The 19,988-nt window shown below is 39.1% G+C and overlaps 1 protein-coding gene across 1 annotated transcript in view; it reads right to left on the reverse strand.

The window, feature by feature from the left end:
- LOC130562440 (multiple PDZ domain protein) overlaps positions 1 to 19,988 on the reverse strand; it is an 83,658-nt gene that overhangs the window by 17,116 nt on the left and 46,554 nt on the right. Inside the window, exons 6-19 of the mRNA XM_057347423.1 lie at positions 17,031 to 17,219; positions 16,592 to 16,694; positions 16,163 to 16,251; positions 12,243 to 12,453; positions 12,022 to 12,114; positions 11,865 to 11,950; positions 11,470 to 11,616; positions 11,221 to 11,388; positions 10,667 to 10,840; positions 9,725 to 9,934; positions 8,543 to 8,698; positions 6,784 to 7,113; positions 6,169 to 6,280; positions 842 to 1,040 (exon numbers count right to left, since the gene is read on the reverse strand). Coding sequence (XP_057203406.1) covers positions 842 to 1,040; positions 6,169 to 6,280; positions 6,784 to 7,113; positions 8,543 to 8,698; positions 9,725 to 9,934; positions 10,667 to 10,840; positions 11,221 to 11,388; positions 11,470 to 11,616; positions 11,865 to 11,950; positions 12,022 to 12,114; positions 12,243 to 12,453; positions 16,163 to 16,251; positions 16,592 to 16,694; positions 17,031 to 17,219 — 2,267 coding nt within the window. The remainder of the gene's footprint in view (positions 1 to 841; positions 1,041 to 6,168; positions 6,281 to 6,783; positions 7,114 to 8,542; positions 8,699 to 9,724; positions 9,935 to 10,666; positions 10,841 to 11,220; positions 11,389 to 11,469; positions 11,617 to 11,864; positions 11,951 to 12,021; positions 12,115 to 12,242; positions 12,454 to 16,162; positions 16,252 to 16,591; positions 16,695 to 17,030; positions 17,220 to 19,988) is intronic.

Here is a 19,988-nt window from a genome sequence, read left to right on the forward strand (position 1 = left end):
TTTTTTCTAGGCCATACATAAAAGTTATTCAGATAAAAATAAGTAAATATAGAACATACTGTATGAAGTTAGGTACTACATAACAGGAATGACCCAGTAATGTGACTCAGAGCTGTTAGTGTTGCCGCACGTCATTCAAATGGTGACGCTTGTCCAAATACAATCCATTAAATAAAAAAACAACACGAGAGAGCTGACGGTTAACAAGATTTGGGAAGCTCGGCAAATATCGTAAACTTCTTTTTGAGCTGCGATTCTTTGTTTTGGTCCCAAGACTGCTGGTGTGCACGCTGTCCTTACGCCAGAATTAAAGGAGGGCTGTGAATGACCCAAATTATTGGATAAACCCGTGAAGCGACGGTCTGACAAGCAGGTGAGAGCAGATGCAGGCAGAGAGTGAGGACAGACAGCATAAATCACGCCCGAAGGGCGGCAGTACTCACACGGAGACGGGGCTGTGCTCTTCACTCGACGCACCTGTAGAGCTAGAGATGTCAACATGTTTACGATCGACAGCTGACGCGGCCAGCAACACAAAGCAACACAAGTCAGCTATATTTCTCTGGTCTTGAGAAGCTCACGCTTTCTTTGAGTTCTGCTTTGGGTTCTGGGTCACCACTGGGCACTTACTGTATAAGATTAGTTTGTTTCATTCTTGATGTTGTAAAATGTAATCATTGTTTTAGTCTTTGCATGTTTTAATGGAGATGTAAAATCAATATCGGGTGGTGTTAGAAGCTCATTTATTGGCTAATTACTACAGTTTTTCAAATTAAGCAGGTTTCTGTCATATAACTTGTGTTTGTGCAATCGTGTATGTGTGTGTGCGTGAACCACTCACCCCATGTCCGGTGCAATCAGAGAGTGTTTGCGGAGCATGGCTCGAGCTTGGGCATTGGTCAGCTGTCCGGTCGGTTCTCCATTAATGGCCAGGATGAGGTCACCGACCCCGAGCCGCCCGTCTCGACTGATGGAGCCGCCGTTAATGATGCTGCGAATCAGCATGCCCGCTCCATCCTTAAATGCGCACACTGTCATACCTGTATCATACACACAAATGACCACCAGTCAAGTGTCACAGATTGCAAACACAAATTATGGGTTCGTAATCCGCATTCAGAATTGTGATATTAGTCATCACGGTTAAAGGGACAGTTCACCCAAAAATAAAAATTCTGTGATCATTTACTCACCCTCGAGTTGTTCCAAATCTGTATAAATGTCTTTGCTCTGATGAACACAGAGGAAGATATTTGGAAGAATGCTTGTAACCGAACAGATCTGGTGCACCATTGACTACCATAGTTGGAAAACTTACAATGGTAGTCAATAGTGCCCCAGAATGTTTGCTTTCCTACATTCTACAAAATATCTTCTTTTGAAATTTATACAGCAATTTTTCCTACTATGGCGGTAATCAGAATAATAAATGTGATGACTGAATAGCGCTGAATACTAATAACAAAAATGCAGTTTCATTTGCCATTGATATTATGCTGTTCAGCAATAAGACTACAATTTTCAACCAAACGCCTCATCATGCTGTGCTCAGAGAAGACAAGGAAACAATGAAGCTGACGGTGTTCTTTAATGCCTCATCATATCACAATGTCTTCCCTTCACTAAATGCCTACAGGTCCAAACCTCAGTCTGCATCTGCTCAGCATATGAATCACATTCAGACTTCAAGGAAGTTATTTTAAATGAGAAGGACACGAAGCGACCGGCTCACTGTCTCGCCCCATGAAAACACTGGTTGAATGTACTACACATGACATTTACATTTCACATGTATACATTTGGCAGACGCTTCTATCCAAAGCGACTTACATTGCATTATCCTATACATTTATACATAGGTATGTGCAATCCCCTGGGATCGAACCCACAACCTTGCGTTGTTAACGCAATGCTCTTAAGAAAGACTTTCTACCTGCATCAATGAATGCATAAAGAAAAAGGTAGAAACACAACCACAGGCGATAAGAAAAGAGTCTCGACTGGGATTAGGAGCAAAGATGACCACACACGTCAGATGCGCATTTTCACAGCATTGTTATAGGCTTATGCTTATGTTTGTAAGGGAAAACAAACTATCGCGTCATGCTGTCAATCACTCTCTCACCACCAGGGCCGGCCCAGCCTCTGTTGGTGCCCTAGGCAAGATATTAGATTGCGCCCACTATACAAAATAAATAAATATTTATTTTAATATAACATAAATTTTGAATAAAGGCTGAGTAGGCAATCCTGTCCAGAAACGTCATGCTGGTTGGAAGTCTCTTAACATCCTGAAAGCAATCAATAGAGCTCCGGAGGTTGATGTCACGCAATCTGAGCTCCGCCATTTTGGCAGGCATTCAGGAGAGCGCTAGAGCGGCTGTAGCATTGGTTTTGACAGTGGTCTTTAACATGGTGGACAGCTGCTGTGCACCAGGATGCCAGAACAGGCGGGGGAAAGCAAAGGGCAAATCATTTTATCATATTCGTAAGGATCCCGAATCCCCGATAGAGGAAATGGTTAACTGCAATAAAACGTGCTAACCAACACGTCACCACTATCTCTCCCTCGCTGTCGTTATGCTGCCAAATCCTAAACGAGACACATGAGAGCAGCGCTCGCCTAGTCCAGCTGTGCAATCGCAGTGGGCTCCTAACACAACCCCATCGTGTCTGACCAATGGAGGGTCGTTTTTTGGGAATGTTTAACATGCAAGATTAGTGATATAGCTATGCTGACTACCTACAAACAAGGACAGCTAGGGTCGATTACGTTAGCTAACAACACAGTTGACTTACCCATCCAATAATGACAAAGCAGGTTAAACCGGCATACTCCAAAGTTGAATATACATCACAAAATTCACGTCAATTTTTACCACTCAGGCTTTTAAAGAGTCTCCGGAGTAAGACGATGAAAAGTTGTTGAGGTAGTTTTAGATATTAGGATCCTGCAGGTCAGGAAAAGTATCAGTTTCTTTATTGATAAACGTTAAAAGCACCCCGGGGGTTATTATAGGGATCTGTAATGTTTAATCTATTAAGTTTAGCTATGCACAGGTCTATGTCTTTTGAATTAAAGTGCGCAGTGAACTCTGTTAACTTGAAACTGATGCTGGCGCCATTTAGTTCATATTCGCACCCGGCTGTCCTTGCCGGCTGTGCAGACACAGTGGGAGAATAGCAGGTAAACCGCTGGAACCTAACTTTCCCATTTTTTAATTTGTGCAAGTTTGCAAGTGGCACTTCCAAAGGACCAACAAAAATAAAGACCATCTTAAAATCTGCCACGCCTAAAAACGTCTAATAAGCAAAGAGGTGAAAGCAGAATTCCATTCACGAATGCGGCCCGGTTAGCAGGGGTTTCCCGTTTGGGTTTCCGGGGGTTTCCTGCTCGGTCTGTTAACGATTTTGTTCTGGAGGTTTCAACAGGAGATGGGTGTGAAAAATGGGGAAATCCTGGCCAAAACGGGATTGCTGAACGGTATAATTATAATCGGTGTTGCTTTTCCACGCTGGGAGCAACTACAGGAGCCAAGGGTTTCAAAGATGATGCCATGTAACTTCTGGACAGGTAGGTAACAAGTTACATGTTATGATTCGATTTTGATGGGTTTTGATTAAGCTTTGGATGGCGATTTGCATGGAGTGTGAGATCATGATTATGAATTTTTCATTATTATTATTGTTTACATAAAGGTTCATAAGAACGTTTTTTTAAACATTTTGTCAGCCTCAGCGCAAATGCTGTAGGGACACAAATAAAAGTTTATTGTATTGTTTTAGATTTTCTTAAAGATGCCATAACACACGTAGTGTCTGCCAATCTCATATTAATCTTGAGTAACTATAGAGTAGTATTGCGTACTTCGTATCTTCGAAGAACATTTGGTTTGATCACATTTATAAAAGATAGATACAGCTGTACGATTATTTCCGGAAAAATACGACGTCCTGGGGGTGTGCAGGGGGAGGAACTAAATCACGAGCGCACAATAGCCTACATCATCGCATATCCCTGCATAACTATTGATTCAATATAAGTTTGTGTTGTTTACTGTACATTATGCAGGTACAGACATATGATTTAGTTTCACTTACCGCATGCTGTTCATGTCCGCCATCTTTTAGTTCTGGGAACGCTACATCTATCAGTTTCAAACAATCTGCAAATCCAGCGTTATATCCACCGTTTATATAACATCCATCACTGAAATGCCGTGAACAAACAGACACACCTAAACTACACTATAGCAAGAGTAACGAGCTGCAGCTGCAGGCCCACAGCGCAGACAATCTTGATGGCAAGCGGGTCTTGCTCGTCGGTTGGTGTGTGGGCGGGCTCTTTCTTTCGCCTTGCCATGATTTTCCGGGAGAATTTCCCAATAAAAGGAATAGGATCCCTGTTACGAAACAGGGATCCAGACTTATAAAAAACTTTGCGAAACAAGTTGGAGTGCTGGGGGAGTGTATCGAGCACAGAAATACTACGTCACACGTCCAACTCGTTTTTTGACAAGTTGACCATGTTAAGCATGAGAAGTCAGCATGTTTAACATTGTAAATAAGTCAGAATGCATGAAACACTGTTGCAGCACCCCTTTAAATAAATGGCATGGGCTAGTCACAGTGCAAGTAAACACACTTTGCAGTTCACTTAGTTGAAAGCAGTCAAAAACAGCACGCAGTGTCAGTGTTACCAGTAAAATGGTTCAAAATAATCCCGCTCCGAGCGGGATTCAAATTTAAAACCGGTGTCGAGTCCGGCATGGTTAGCAGGCGCGCTAACAACTTCAAGAGTTGTATCTCTTGAAGTCGGGGAGTGAAGTTTAACTGCACAGATCACACTAGCTAGTTTCCGTTACACATGCATAATTAATGAGTTAAGATGATTAGCTATAATTGCATCATGATGCAAGAAGCTGTTCACATGTCGCATTTTTTTGCCCTCTCGTCAGGCGACCCTCTGGTCATTTTGCCTATGCCACGGGCCGGCCCTGCTCACCACCCGCAGAGACGAAAACGATCAAGGATGGTACACAGACAGTCGCGTTATGCATCCAGTGTGAAACAGTTGCGCTTCGGACACACACCGACTCCTAATGCAAGATGAGCCCGTTTTAACTTTATTAACAAAATGTGGCCTTTGAACGTTAATCGATGAATATGCTCATTGTCACATTTGAAAGTCCTTCCTCATAGTAACATTGAGCGTCCTGGATTCGCTTAATAGGACTAGGTGATGTAACGGTTAAGACAAGTAAACGCAAGTACGACTAGATGACGCCATGAATATGATGATTAGCATATGAAGAGTAGATTAGCAAAAAATAACTTGTTCATAACATGTTCAAAAACAATGTTTTTATTGTGCATTCAAATGAATATCAGTGAAACTGCAGTTGGGTTCTTTTGATTAAGTAATAATATAAAATACAGCTAACTAACACAATAAAAACATGACTTAATTTTTTTTTAAACGGAGTTATCTGTTTTTGTAAATAAACACTTCATATAGAGTCGATTTGTTATTTAAAGTCATTTAAAGTTGCTTTTAATGTTTATTAAAAGCATGTTTTGTAATAACAATTGTACCGGACCTTTGACGTTGACGGGAATTCAGATTCGCTACTGCTCCCCGTCCCTTTCGAAGCACTACGGTGGCTGACACAGGATTAAGATGTCGTCACGTTTTCGCTTCTTTCCCGAAGAAGATAATGTTTTTACAAAATACACTCTGTAGAGCAGTTTGTCTGTTTAGGGATTTCTGTAGAAACAACATGATGAAGTCCATGTAAGGGGACTCGCGGTGTATGTAGAAATAGCTCATTCTAAGGTAATAAAAACACTTCGTTATGTAAGGTATTCATACACCTCTGAAGACATAGTTATTTATATAATATTGCATTTCTGTCAATAGATCCTCCAAAAAATTACACACAGCACCTTTAATAAATTGCATTTTAATTGCAAGTATATTCCTATAAAAGTGTAGTTTTTGATGCTTCAACAAGTTGGGACCTAAATAGAAACATAAGGCGATATTTTCATTAAAAACTCTTTGTATGTATTTAACTGAAAAAATATGAAACGTCATGAGATTTGATTTGAAAAATATGAAATTCACACTGAATTTCAACATAACCGCAGACAACCTCATTATCATACCTAGACTTGATGTGCCCTTGATGACTGTGATGGTCCTATAGTAACTGCTCCCGGTGGTGACGTTCAGTTGCCGGGGCTCGTCTGTGGGCTCAGATGAAAGGAAATCTTCCTCCTGAGGAAAAAGGTTACCATCATTTGATGCTGGTTTGACCATCTTAAACCAGCTAAGGACCAGCACACGACCAACTAAGGACCAGCACATGACCAGCTTAATCCAGCACATGACCAGTTTAAACCAGCACAACCCAGCATCAAAACATACCAAACCAGCATGCTGGTTTTTTCAACAGGGAAGGCAAGCAAAAGCCTGGCAGCAATGCTAGGTGACATTAGCAAAAAAATTTCAAAATGATATGCATATATACATTTTTACTTAACATTATTATTAATATTTTTATTTTATTTATTATATTTATTATTTATGTTATTTTTTTTACATTTGATTGTGCAAAATACCGCCATGATGCCTGAGTGGTTTTACAAGCTTAGCTTTTTAAATTTTTCTGTGTGGATTTAACAGACCGACCAAGTGTTCGGTAAAACAAACACAAACTATAATGTAACACCAGTTTTCTAATATATTTTAATAATATTTTAACTGTTAACACCCTTTACCTTCTGTAAGTCTTGGTCTCCGTGGATACCGCTCTTAACCACACCCTCTCCACCCATCATATGGTCAACCCCGGTGTAAAATAACTGCTCATCTGCATCTTTATCAGCAGGGGTGGAGCTATCTTTGCATAACTCTGCCTCTGATGTCAACTGCTCCACCCCTTCTAGGCCCCGTTCACATAACAAATCAGAATGGGTGGGTCCAAGCCTAAAAGCCCCTCCCTCAGATATCCAGGCCACGGCACTCCTCTCAGGGGTGAAAGGGTCTGTGTTGTCCATCGCTCCGGATCTGAAGGGATAATCCATGTATGAATCCTGATGAAGGCTCCTCTGGGTGAGACAAACATTGCAACTTATCAGCCCATTTATATTCACCATAATGGTCAAATCAGACAACCTCCCAAAAAACAGAGGAGGTGGTAATCACCCGCTGAAGTGCAACTCAAAGCAATGAGAGCAGAGCGAGCGTGTTTTTGATTCATACGACTCTAATCACAGGTTCACGAAGGGCAGAATTTCTCGGCTATGAATCTGAGATCTCCCCTGGCAGGAGCCATAAAAACGCACATAAAACCACAACCGATGGGACAAATAACAATACGGTCACAAATTAAGGCAACCGAGAGCCGTTGGGCCATCAGACGGCTGATGTGGAAACCTTTTGTTTCTCAGAGTAATAGAAGTGAATGGTGTAATTTTTGAGAAGGGCTGCAGCGGTGGGATACGCTACAGGAGCGTTACGGCTCTACAGGGTGCGATGAAGCTGGTGGTGATCATGGCATGTGTGGGAAATGGATGTACAACTGACAATTTTAAGTCACGTTTGTATTTTATATTTCAGACTTGCTGCTAAAAAACACAGCATGATATGAAACACACTGATGCAGCTCATTACAATAATAAAAGCTTTCAGTAAAAACAAGCAACTATTTGTATATTGTTTATATTGTCATGGATAAAATATTACAAACAATCCTATAACAAATAAATCCTAAAATAAAGCCTCTGTTCCAAAACTGGCTGAACAGGCTTACTTCCCTTAAAAATATGTATAGGGTTAAACTAAAGTAACTATATAGTTTTGTGGCTTTATTTGTAGCAAAACAATACTATCCATTACTCTTTTTAGGGCTGTCAAACGATTAATCGAGATTAATCGCAATTAATTAAAGCTTTCCTGTAGCTCAGTGGTTAGAGTATGGCGCTAGCAACGCCAAGGTCATGGGTTTGATCACAGGGATTGCACATACTCGAATACAAATGTATCATGCAATGTAAGTCACTTTGGATAAAAGTGTCGGCCAAATACATAAAAATGTAAATCTAATCATGATTAATCACAATTAATCGTGTCCAAGTTTGTGTTAACATAATATTTGTCTGTGTACATACTGACTTTGTATTTATATACACATACATGCATATTTGTTATATGTAAACAGAAAGTTTTACTCTGGACGCGATTAATCGCGATTAATTGTTTGACAGCCCCATTTTTAAACTCTTTACTAATTGCCTTTATTTTCCCAGTATTGCAGAACATACACTATTATATTATATTATAATATATTATATTTTAGTCAAATTTATTTTTGTTCAACATTGTGAAAGACTTTGTTCATTGAGCTTGTTGCAAGGCACTCTGGGATTGCAATGTCTGTGGACAATATATTTCACACTGAGGAATATTTTCATACCTATGCCAGTTTTATTCGGAGTATGCGCACATGTATGACTAGACAGTGTCTATGTACTGTACCTTAGGAGTGGAGGCTTGTCGGCTCATCTGATAGCTCACATCAGCGCTGCAGATACTGCCGTGTTGTGTGATCATTGACGCCTGCAGCGTGTCAGCCTCATCCTCCACAAAATTATGCTCGAATGCTTTATCATCAGACAGTTCAATAGAGTCCATCTGCAGATGGATTAACGCGCACATGAGAATGACAATAACTATATAGACACAACATGAATTCATAACAACTGCTGAAATACCAATCATACCATCCTTTTGTTTGGGTTTAACAGTAATAAGAAATGATATACATTACTTAAAAAAGTGAAAATCTTTATTTACATATTCTAATATTTTATATGCATTGCTACATATAAGAATAGAAAGAAGAAAAATCACAGATGAGATCTCTTTAATATCTCATTTATTTCTCTTAGACATCAAATGGAAACTTTTGCTTAAGCCTAATCTGTCACAGATAGTTCTTCTGAGTTAAGGCCCAGAAATCTCACAATTGTCACAAACTGAGCTCATATTTGTTCATTCTGCTATTAAAAGTCAATATTATTGAAGATCCCAAAATGAACTTGAACTATTTCTCATCAAATTTACCCAAATCCACATCGTTTTACCTACGTATGCAATCTACATTCATTTTCCTCTACACTTCCATAACCTTCATGCATTTTAACAATGGTTTCATTCGTTTCTATTTTTATTTCTCTTACGTAATTTTAGGACAAACTAACTTACTTAACAGACTTAAATAAAACACAAATGAAAACTCTTCTTCTGAGCTGTAAAAAAGCAATATGTTCTGTTCTTCTGGATTGTGATCAAAAAAGTCTATACAAAGACTTCAATTCATGCTTTAAATGGAAAACCTGTTCTGGTTTCTGAAAGCGGGTCGCCTGAACCATAATATAAAGTGATGTCACCCTATCACATGCGTGACAGTAGAACAAAACCTTCGACATGCTTGTGCGGCCGCCCACATGATTAAATCGGCCTGATCAGATGAGCCACAATACATCTCTCACAATACACACACGTTCTAAATCTAAAAGCTTTACAAGAAAAATGTGCACAAAATACCAGAATAACTGAGCCGAGACTGATCTGTGGCATGAGGAATCCAGTTACCAAAGTCGCGACTTTCTATAAAACACAGTGATCGTAATAGAGCTGAATAGAGTATTTGCTTACAGGCAGCGGTTTGGCCACCCCGATGTGAACAGCGCCCATGTTTGCTCCCTTCAGTGCCTGCACAGCCTCCTCCAGACTGGCGTTCTCCAGGTGGATGTTGTTGACATACATGAGGCGGTCTCCTGGCAACAGGCGTCCATCTTGTTCTGCTACGCCATCAGGAACTAACGAGCGAATCACAATGACCGTCTTAGCCGGGTCCATCGGGTCCTGTACACAGAAGAATTGAATCACACACACGCTCATAATGCAAGCTCAACGGATGTTATTTTCATTTTAGCTAGTGTTACTTTAACACAGTGAATAAATAGACCAACATTTGGTTAAAAATAAACACCACATTTTTATTGAGAAAGTGCATATAATACAATGCGATACAATAGAATATATAATCAGTGTTGGGTAAGTTACTCTGAAAAAGTAATTAATTACTAGTTACTAATTACATATTCAATAGTGTAATTAGATTACTGTACAAATTACTCTCTCCAAAAAGTATTTAATTACTTATTACTAATTACTTTCTACATCCTACATCAACCTTGATTAGTTAAGTGATTGAAGGATAGACATGAAACGGCTCTTTTAATTCATTCAAATAAATAATATAAACTACATAAAGTACTCTTATTAACTGACCAAAGTATTACAAATGTGAGAATTATACATTAAAGCACGGATTCTACAGTTAGACTTTGAATTTTGATGTTAATTCCACTATTGCACACACATATATTACACAAAGTATTCAGTTTAATTACATCAAAAGTAACTGTAATTAAATTACAGAAAAAACCAGAGTAATCCCTTACTTTACTTTTTCAAGGGGAAAGTAATTAAATTACAGTAACTAATTACTTAGTAACTAGTTACGCCCAACACTGTATATAATGAATACATGTATTGAATAAATCAAATTTGTTACCCCACCCACTTTCTCACCTGGTAGTCGAGGATGCTAAAGCCTAGCCCACTCTCTCCTTTCTCCAGCTGGATGTCCTGAATCTCGGTTTCCCACATGGCCAGTGGTGTTCCAGTGGGTTCTTCGGTCACATGTTCTCTCATGCTCTCCTCACATTTCCCAGAAATCAGGAAGTCTTCAAGATCATCTTGCATCTTCACACACCAAACCAACATTCATTAAAGCTCAAACGTGGCTCAATAATAATGCAATGCAAGTCGCTTTGGATAAAGCATCTGCCAAAATGCACAAATGTCAATACTAATACCGATAAATTAAATGTGATTTGAGGTTTAATAAATGTATTCAAATGGATTATTCAGACGCCAGTGCAAGCAGTGTTCGAACCTGTTGTAAAATGAACATTATTTTCAGCCGTGAAGCCACATTCAATATCTATACTGTATGTATCTAGCCGAAGAAAAATAATAATTCATTTTAACATTGATAATTTGTTAAACACATTTCATATCACTTTATGTCTACCAACGGCCATGAAGCATAAAATATTTCACAGTGTATTGCTTTAATTGACCTGAAGTGCGGGTTTTGTTGCCACTTCCTCTGCTTGTGGTTGGTCGTTCTGGGTGTCAGTCATCGGAGGGGCGGGTCTACAGCAGACCACGGTCACGCAAATAGGGAGTTCCTTAAGAATTTCGACAACCTCTTTATGAGTCTCTCCTCTGAGAGGAATGCCATTCACCTTACGCACACATTCACAAATAAATACACAAAGAATATTGCATATATATTTGTTTTCAGTTTTCAGGTGTGCGAGTTTTACCTCCAGAAGTTCGTCTCCACTGCAGATTTTTCCGGATCGACCGATAGGTCCCTCTGGAAGCACCGAGCACAGGAAGTGACGTCCAGCGCACGCATCCAGACTGATGCCCAACCCACTGTTTTCACTGAACTTCTGCACGTGAGCCACCTGCAAGGATGAATACACAGACATCATCATTACAATGTCTAAACCTTCACAAATATCCTCAAAACTTGCTGGAACTTGGTTTACACCATTCACGCGGGCACGTCTTGAGGGGCCAGGCCACCCAAAAATAAAACTTCACCAAATGACCATTAAACGTGATAATGTTGTCTTGTTTGTCTCGTATGCCTGATATGACATGAATTTGTTCGAATTTTTCATGTACACTCGAGAATAAACTGGTTACTCACAATGACATCATCGCAGATACCCCGCTCCTGCCACTTCTGAAAGAGTTTGTGTTCCTCCTCAGAGCTCAGCTTCATTCCTACAGGACCTGAGTGAGACAAGACATGGTTTGCTTGTCGAGTCACTCATACCAGCTGTAAATGATGACTTCTGTCTTACCATCTTGTCTTTCTGGAGTTCTGACTGGCAAGGCTGTGACAGGAGGCGTGGGTTTGGAGTTCTCAGCCGGAGTTAGACAAGATCTTTCATTTTCTACACACACAAAAACACAGCAGAAAAAAAACACTAAGTGTCAACACTATATGACTCTTTCCATCGCTTTATCTTTAAAATAAGTGTTTAAACTGCCAGCACATCAAAGTTTCTGAATAACTCGATACCATGTGTCGTCGTTTTTGTGTGTTCCATAGGTGAAATTCCGATAGCGCCAGATGCCGGTTTGTCCTTGATGACGGCAGGCAGGATTGGCAGGCACGCATTCTCCGGATCAAAACCACGTCGGACCAGTTTCAGGTGGACGGTCTGACCGGTGTGTCTCAGCACTTCAACGGCCTGCTGGTTGCTGTACCCCTGGATATTCACACCATCCACCTGCACGCACAAACACGCTGCCAGGTTTATCCCTGAACACTTATCTGCACAACACGACATCTCACCATCACCGAATAATTGTTCTGGGAGACATCAGCTGCAGAGAGCTCCCAGAAGTCATTGCGAGTTTGCGTTTCCTACTGCAGGCTTGATAATGTTTGATGGCTTGTGAAAGAAACTTTTTCGGCATCATTTTAATGTCAAGTCAACAGTGCCAATATATTAATAGTGCTAATATTTAAATTCAAACACATACAGTTGGGGACAAAAATATTAGCCCCCTTGGTAAATATGAGCAAAGAATGCTGTGAAAATAAATCTGCATTGTTTCTCCTTTTGATCTTTTATTAAAAAAAGCACAAAAATCCATTGTTTCATTGAAGTAAAACAATTTAAAGTAGGGGGAAATCACATTATGAAATAAATGTTTTTCTCTAATACACACTGGCCACAATTATTAGCCCCCCTTCATTTAATTCGTTTTGCTACCTTATGCAAGAAAAACAGATCTGAGTCTTCTCTTATAATGTGAAATGAGGTTGAAGAATACATGACAAGTGATCTTAGACAATTCCTGCATACAGAATTTCTCCAGATCTTTCAAATGTTGGTGCTGCCTCTTCTTCAGTCCATCCCACTCATAATCCATGATGCCATGTATCTGAACAAGATGTACAGAACCTCTGGTATAAAATCAGGTCCAGAACAATGAAGTTCCGGCAGAATATTTAAATGTGGACATGGGGCAGTTTTTTATCCCTGTGTGCACCAAACTTATCTTGTGTTCTTGCTGCAAAAAAAAACTCTTTTTCATATGGCCATAGAACCCAGTCCTGGTTGAAGTTCCAGTATGGCAGATTAATATGGTGGAGTTTATTTTTGCATGAGAGCAGAAGATTTGTTTCTTGACCAGTGTCACAAACAACTTGTGGTGATGGAGGTGCAGTTTTCCTTTATTTTTATTAAATGCTTTCTGACCCCAAAATTAAACTAATTCACTTTCAAGCAGATTTGCAACATCTCCAGTCGATTAAAACTTCTTGATCATTGCCCTGATGTTGGAAATTAGAATTTTTGTTGTTTTAACTATTTCCTTAAAGCTTCTTTCTATTTTGTGTAGCTCAAAAATCTTTTGTTGCCCATCAGAATCAATATTCTTTGGTTTTACCCATTGTGATGAATGATTAAGGGGGTTTGGGCTTTGTGTTACTTAATATTTATTCTCCTGTGTAAAAAGAAGTAATGACTGGACAACATCATGTTTCTAGTCACCTCAGTGTGCTAAGAAAATGTAAAAATCTATGAAAATATACTTGAGATGTTTCACGCGTAAGAATTTCTGGGGGGGGGCTAATAATTGTGGCCTGAGTGTATTAAAGAAAAACATTTATTCTATAATGTGATTTTCCCCCACTTTCAATTGTTTTACTTCAATGAAACAATGGATTTTTGTGAATTTTTTTAATAAAATATCAAAAGGAGAAACAATGCAAATTTATTTTCACAGCATTCTTTGCTCATATTTACCAAGGGGGCTAATATTTTTGTCCCCAACTGTACATGCACAGCCTGAACGTGGTTAAAAATGGTTGATAATTTTGTAGAAGATTTTGTACGTTTATTACTCTGAAAAAGTAATTAATTACTAGTTACTAATTACATATTCAATAGTGTAATTAGATTACTGTACAAATTATTAATTATATTATGTACAAAATGTATTTAATTACTTATTACTAATTACTTTCTATATCCTACATCAACCTTGATTAGTTAAGTGATTCAAGGATAGACAAGAAACGACTCTTAATTCATTCAAATAAATAATATAAAACTACATGAAGTACTCTTATTAACAGAGTAAAGTATTACAAATGTGAGAAAGATACATTAATGTATGCATTTTAAAGTTAGACTTTGAATATTAATATCAATTCCACTATTGTATACATTTACATTTACACATTTGGCAGACGCTTTTATCCAAAGCGACTTACATTGCATTATAATATACATTTGTTTCCGAGTATGTGCAATTTTGGCGTTGCTAGGGCCATGCTCTAACCACTGAGCTACAAGTATATATTACACAGTATTTAGTACAATTACATCCGAAGTAACTAATTAAATTACAGAAAAAATAAGAGTAATCCCTTACTTTACTTTTTTAAAGGACAAGTAATTCAAGGATTCAAGGTTAGAGCAAAAATAATACCTGCAAAATGATAAAGCTCAAAGTTCAATGCAAAGCGAGATATTGTCTTTAACAGAATTCGTTCTTCAAGGACTACAGAGAACGGCTTGAATCGGACTACAGCCCTTTACTTCCCGGGTAAATGATGTCACTATTTAGAGTTTTTGAAAAACTTCCACCTAAAGGAATACGCCAAAAAAGGGGCGAGGCCTTCCTTAGAGAAGAGGAAGAGCCGCTGGAGTAGTGTTTGGTTATCAGAGATTGTAAACATTTGACTGAGCTGCATGCCTAATTACTTTCACTTTCATCACAGTCCTACAGCTGGTAATAAGAATCCAGCTACACACATTCTAAGATAACCAACGGTCAAATAACAGCTTCCATGACTTTGACATCGGCTGTGAAAGCTGTTCTGTGCAATACACTGATATTGTGTGTGTGTGTGCGCATACCTCTAAAACACTTCTATGAAACGTCCTTTGAAGTCCTGCTTGCAAATGTCTCCTAGTCAATCTGCTTGTTTTATTATCCAACTTAGGTCCGATATAAAAAGGTTTGACGTTTGCACATGCACTAGCAGACCTCCGTTACACTTTGATCGATCCGCATGTTTTTAACTGATGAAGTGAAGTTGACGCCATTGTTACTGTTTATTGCTAAAAGCCAAAGTTTATGAATACACGTGTACTGAGAGGGGGACCGACCAATCACAACAGCCTGAGAAGCGCAAGCTCCCTGATATGGTGTGGGTGGGACATCTTCAGACACACGCTCTAAGCTGGGAACCAATCATGATGGACTGGGCCAGCTTTACCAATCAGAGTGTTTGGAAGGAGGGACTTTATAGAAACCGGAAAAAATCTGATTGTTTTGCGAGAAGAGGGACAGCTGTGAACAATAGATTTGAAATATGTGAAATATAAAGTGTTCTTGAAACTATAAACATGAACATCCATTGTTAAACACCCCAAAAACACAACAAAAGCTTCGAAAACAGCCAAAGAACGGCACCTTTAAATTACAGTAACTGATTAATTAGTAACTAGTTACACCCAACACTGGATGTCGACCATTAAAAATGAGCTGTGACCGCAAGATTTTAGCAAATCTCAACGTCCACAATGATGGCCTTTAAATCCCCATTTTCTTTAGAGTTCCTTTTTGAGGTATCTTGGTGAGACCGGTTTCCACAAGTCCGCTGTTTGCATCTTACAATTCAGAAAAAAATTGCTAACATTCTTACCTTGTGTTCAACCGAACAAAGAAATTTATACTGGTTTGGAACAACTTGAGGGTGAGTAATTGGTCACAGAGTTTTCATTTTTGGGCGGAGTATCCCTTTAAAATGACCTTTAGTGCCAAACACATGTACACATTGACATATTCACCCCCATTTCTATCCAGAACAGAAATATGCGGTTCTCATCATGTTAAACATACGAAAAACAAATTAATTCAGACACATGAACACGCGTGCAAGATTTTATCAGATGTTTCTTTGAAAAAAAAACTCACAGCTATGATTTGATCTCCGACATGAATCCTCCCGTCTTGCTCCACGGTGCTGTCCCTCGAAATGCTTTTCACAAATATTCCAGAGGGCTCTGCGAGAGAGGACAAAGACAGCACGTTCACACGAAGCAGGCCAGAATGAGAATCAAACTAAAATATGCTGAGAACTAGACAGGGTACCATAATATCAAACTCATGACTGTCAGGGACAGCAAACAGGTAGAAAATGTGAAATAAGGTTTCAGAGCAAAGATCGTTTCTTCTGCTTATAGGTTTGGTTTCTCAAACATTAAACCAAATGCAACGTTACGTACAACCTGAACCACGAGTTACTAACTCACAAACTAATCCTAGAGTTGTAATACGCAATTATTATTGTATTAAAACTCATTGTTTAAATGAACGAGATGTTACAAAATGTATAAAGCTCACCTGAGGTTTTGTCCCCCACATAGCCAGCGATGGTGATGCCCAGTCCCTGGGCATTTTTCGTCAGACTCACGTCAAAAGCAGCTTCCGACTCCTCCTCCGGTCCCTGATCGCAGATGAGACAGCAGAGAGAACAGAATTAGATAACAACGAAAATAAAACCTAAAAGTGATAAGTAGCTAACACGCAAAATAGCATTTTGATAATCCATTGAAATGATTTTCAATTATTGTGGTACAATCCAATACAGTATTTTAAATATGATCCGATTTAATTAGCAACACATTTAACACCCTTTATTATGACAACTTTACCCCCACCCCCTTAAAAATTGCAATACCAAATAAATATAATATTTGGACACTTTCTTCATTTCACATTCCCTTTAAAATGTCATTTCACTCATTCTTCAGTCTGGTGTGTATATGAAGTCTACGTATACCGGTTGCTCAGTGACGGTTGGCAAGGTGACAGGAACAGGCTGAGTGTCGTCCACAGTCGCACGGCTTATGATCAGTCGGACTCGGTTACCGCACTGTTTCAGGACCTGAGCGACCTGCTCGCTGCTCAGACCGTACAGATCTGTATCACCGATCCGTAGGATGTGATCCCCGCTGCGCAAGCGACCGTCCTGAAAGCAGCAGAGAGAGAAAGGGTTAACTGACCCCAAAATGAAAACTCTCATTTCAAACAACATACATTTACACAAAATATACATAGACCTTGACATAAATGCCTACAATTTATGTAGAGACTTGGTTATAAGTAGAATATGAACAGCAACAGAATGTAGCAGCAACATCGTTTGAGGGCAGATATATGTTTTATATATATTGAGTGTGAAGGTGTGATGAGGTCATATAGCACACATACATCTGGGAGACGTCTATTTGATGTCTAAATTTACATCTGCAAGAGTTTTTTTTGTTTTCTCATCTGCAATATGTCTCAGAGACGTTAACTATCAGATGTCTAATAGACATCTAAAAGATGTCGGTACAATGTTTATAATTTTGAATGTATGTAAAACTGCCTTTCTAAGAAGTTTATTAGATGTTTTTACAGAGCAGATTTTTTCCACATTTCCGGATCTTTAGCAGACATCTTACAGACGTACCTGTGCTTTATGTGCTGCGAAACAAAAACAAGTTAGCATTTAGCACTTCTGCTTCCCTCGTTCGAAGTCAATGTGTTTTTGGTTTAAATGTTTCAAAATAAAGTCTGTGGTTAACACAAGCTCAAGATATTTCCACGTTTTGTTCTACGACATAAAACACACAAGTAGCACCAACATGAGGGCATTAGAGGCCTTTGCTATGTTTCACTTGAAACGGGCCTCGGAACAGGAGGGGCCTCCATTTGCGCTCGAAAAAGAGTGCCGCCCCTCCCATCACGTTGCGCACACACCAGGGTTGAAGGCAAAAGTTTCATCAAAATGATATGAAAAAGACCCTCAAAGTCATACTTATTTTATACAACAACAAGTAGTCAAGTCAGTTTTTCCCTAAGAAAATCTCTACACAAAGCCAGCACCTAAATGGTTGGACGTCCTTGAGAGCCGTGTTTTTTATGGATTGAACCAAGTGAGTCAATGATTCAGATGCAGTTTCAAATTCGTTTGAACAAATCGGTTGAATGAATGACTCATTAATATAAACAGACGCGGCGACACCTACTGCCCATTTAGTATCATTCTAATTCAATAAAATCTATATTTATCAATATTTAATAAAAACATGTATTCATCGTTGATGTATTCAAAATTTATGAAGTGTTATTGGGAAAATACTGTGAAAACTTAATGCAAGGTTGGATAGACTCCATTTTTAAATAGAAGTAAAGAGATAAATATGAAATAAATATATTCAATCAATATATTCAATTAATTTACATGTCTTTTATTATGAGTGAGTGTGTAGGTGACTGTTGGTGGGGCCTCCAACAGTTTCTTCCGGGTCTCCGAATTTCCAAAGGCCGCCTCTGCTTATCGACACACAGTCCACTGCACCACCTGCGCCAACGTGTCTTTTAAAAGTAACTACAGATATTGTTGGGGACATTAAAGGGGTCATATGACACGGCTAAAACGAATATTATCGTTTGTTTTAGATGTAATGCAATGTGTATACACGATTTAAGGTTTAAAAAAGCTGTATTTTCCACATACCGTGCATGTTTGTATCTCCTCTTTGCCCCGCCTCTCTGAAACACGCGGATTTTTAACAAAGCTCATCACTCTAAAAAGCGAGGTGTGCTATAATTGGCCAGTTAACCAGTGCGAATTGGTCGAATACTGCAAGCGTGTGACAGAAATGTAACGCCTCTTACCATATTTGGAACATCAGATTCAAAAGCAATTGTACTGACAGGTACGCCCATCTTACTTGTATACATTTGGGCGGTCTTAGTCAAATCATACCACAAACTGACGTAGATTTGTGGGGGTGTGGTTACATGAGGCGTTTCAGACAGGTCTGGGTGAGCATTCGCTTTTAGATAGAATGCATCATCATTTTTGCAATTTAACGTGTCCAATACATGCATGGGAAACACACCTTAGACACAGAAAAACACGTATTCGCGCCATACGACCCCTTTAAACAAACACCATCACTCACTAAATTATCATAAATAATACAACATACATACAATTCCCCAAAAACTGTGAATGGAGATTTTTGAGATTTGTGTGATGGCAACATCAAACTTGGCCTACATAAATATCAAATATAAGAACATGGTCGGCGGCCTACAAATGGGCTACGCGCAGAGGTGGGTGGTAACGCGCTACATTTACTTAGCACAATCCATCTGGTTTACGTCTATTTGACGTCTGAATTTACATCTGCAAGACATCTAAAATACATAGATTGCTCATCTGCAATACGTCTCGGAGACGTCTGAACGTCTGTAATACGTCTGCTAAAGATCTGGAGATCTGCTGCTTAAAAACATCTGCTAAACATCTTAGAAAGAGCTGTTGTACATCCATTCTAAATCATAAACATCTTACAGACATCTTCTAGATGTCTATATGACGTCTGATAGCAGACATCTCCGAGACGTATTGCAGATGAGCAAACTATGTATTGTAGATGTCTTGCAGATGTAAATACAGACGTCAAATAGACGTAAACCAGATGTATGTGTGCTATCAGGGTTGCGTGTACGTTCCTTCGTTCCTTCATTTTAAAATATGCTTTTTAAAACACGTTGTTTATTTCAAGGTTGTCGTCTCTTTTTACGGGCATTCCCGAGTGATCGATTCTTTTGAGTCGATTCTTATGAAAGCATTAATTGAACAATGGGCAAAACCATTTGAATAGGCTAATGAATCAGTTCAAATGATTTGTTCAGTTCGCAGCACGATCTGAATCATCTGAAGCAGGATTACTCACTC

Source organism: Triplophysa rosa, linkage group LG1 (genome assembly GCF_024868665.1).
Source record: "Triplophysa rosa linkage group LG1, Trosa_1v2, whole genome shotgun sequence".
In the NCBI taxonomy this organism is placed as follows: Eukaryota; Metazoa; Chordata; class Actinopteri; order Cypriniformes; family Nemacheilidae; genus Triplophysa; species Triplophysa rosa.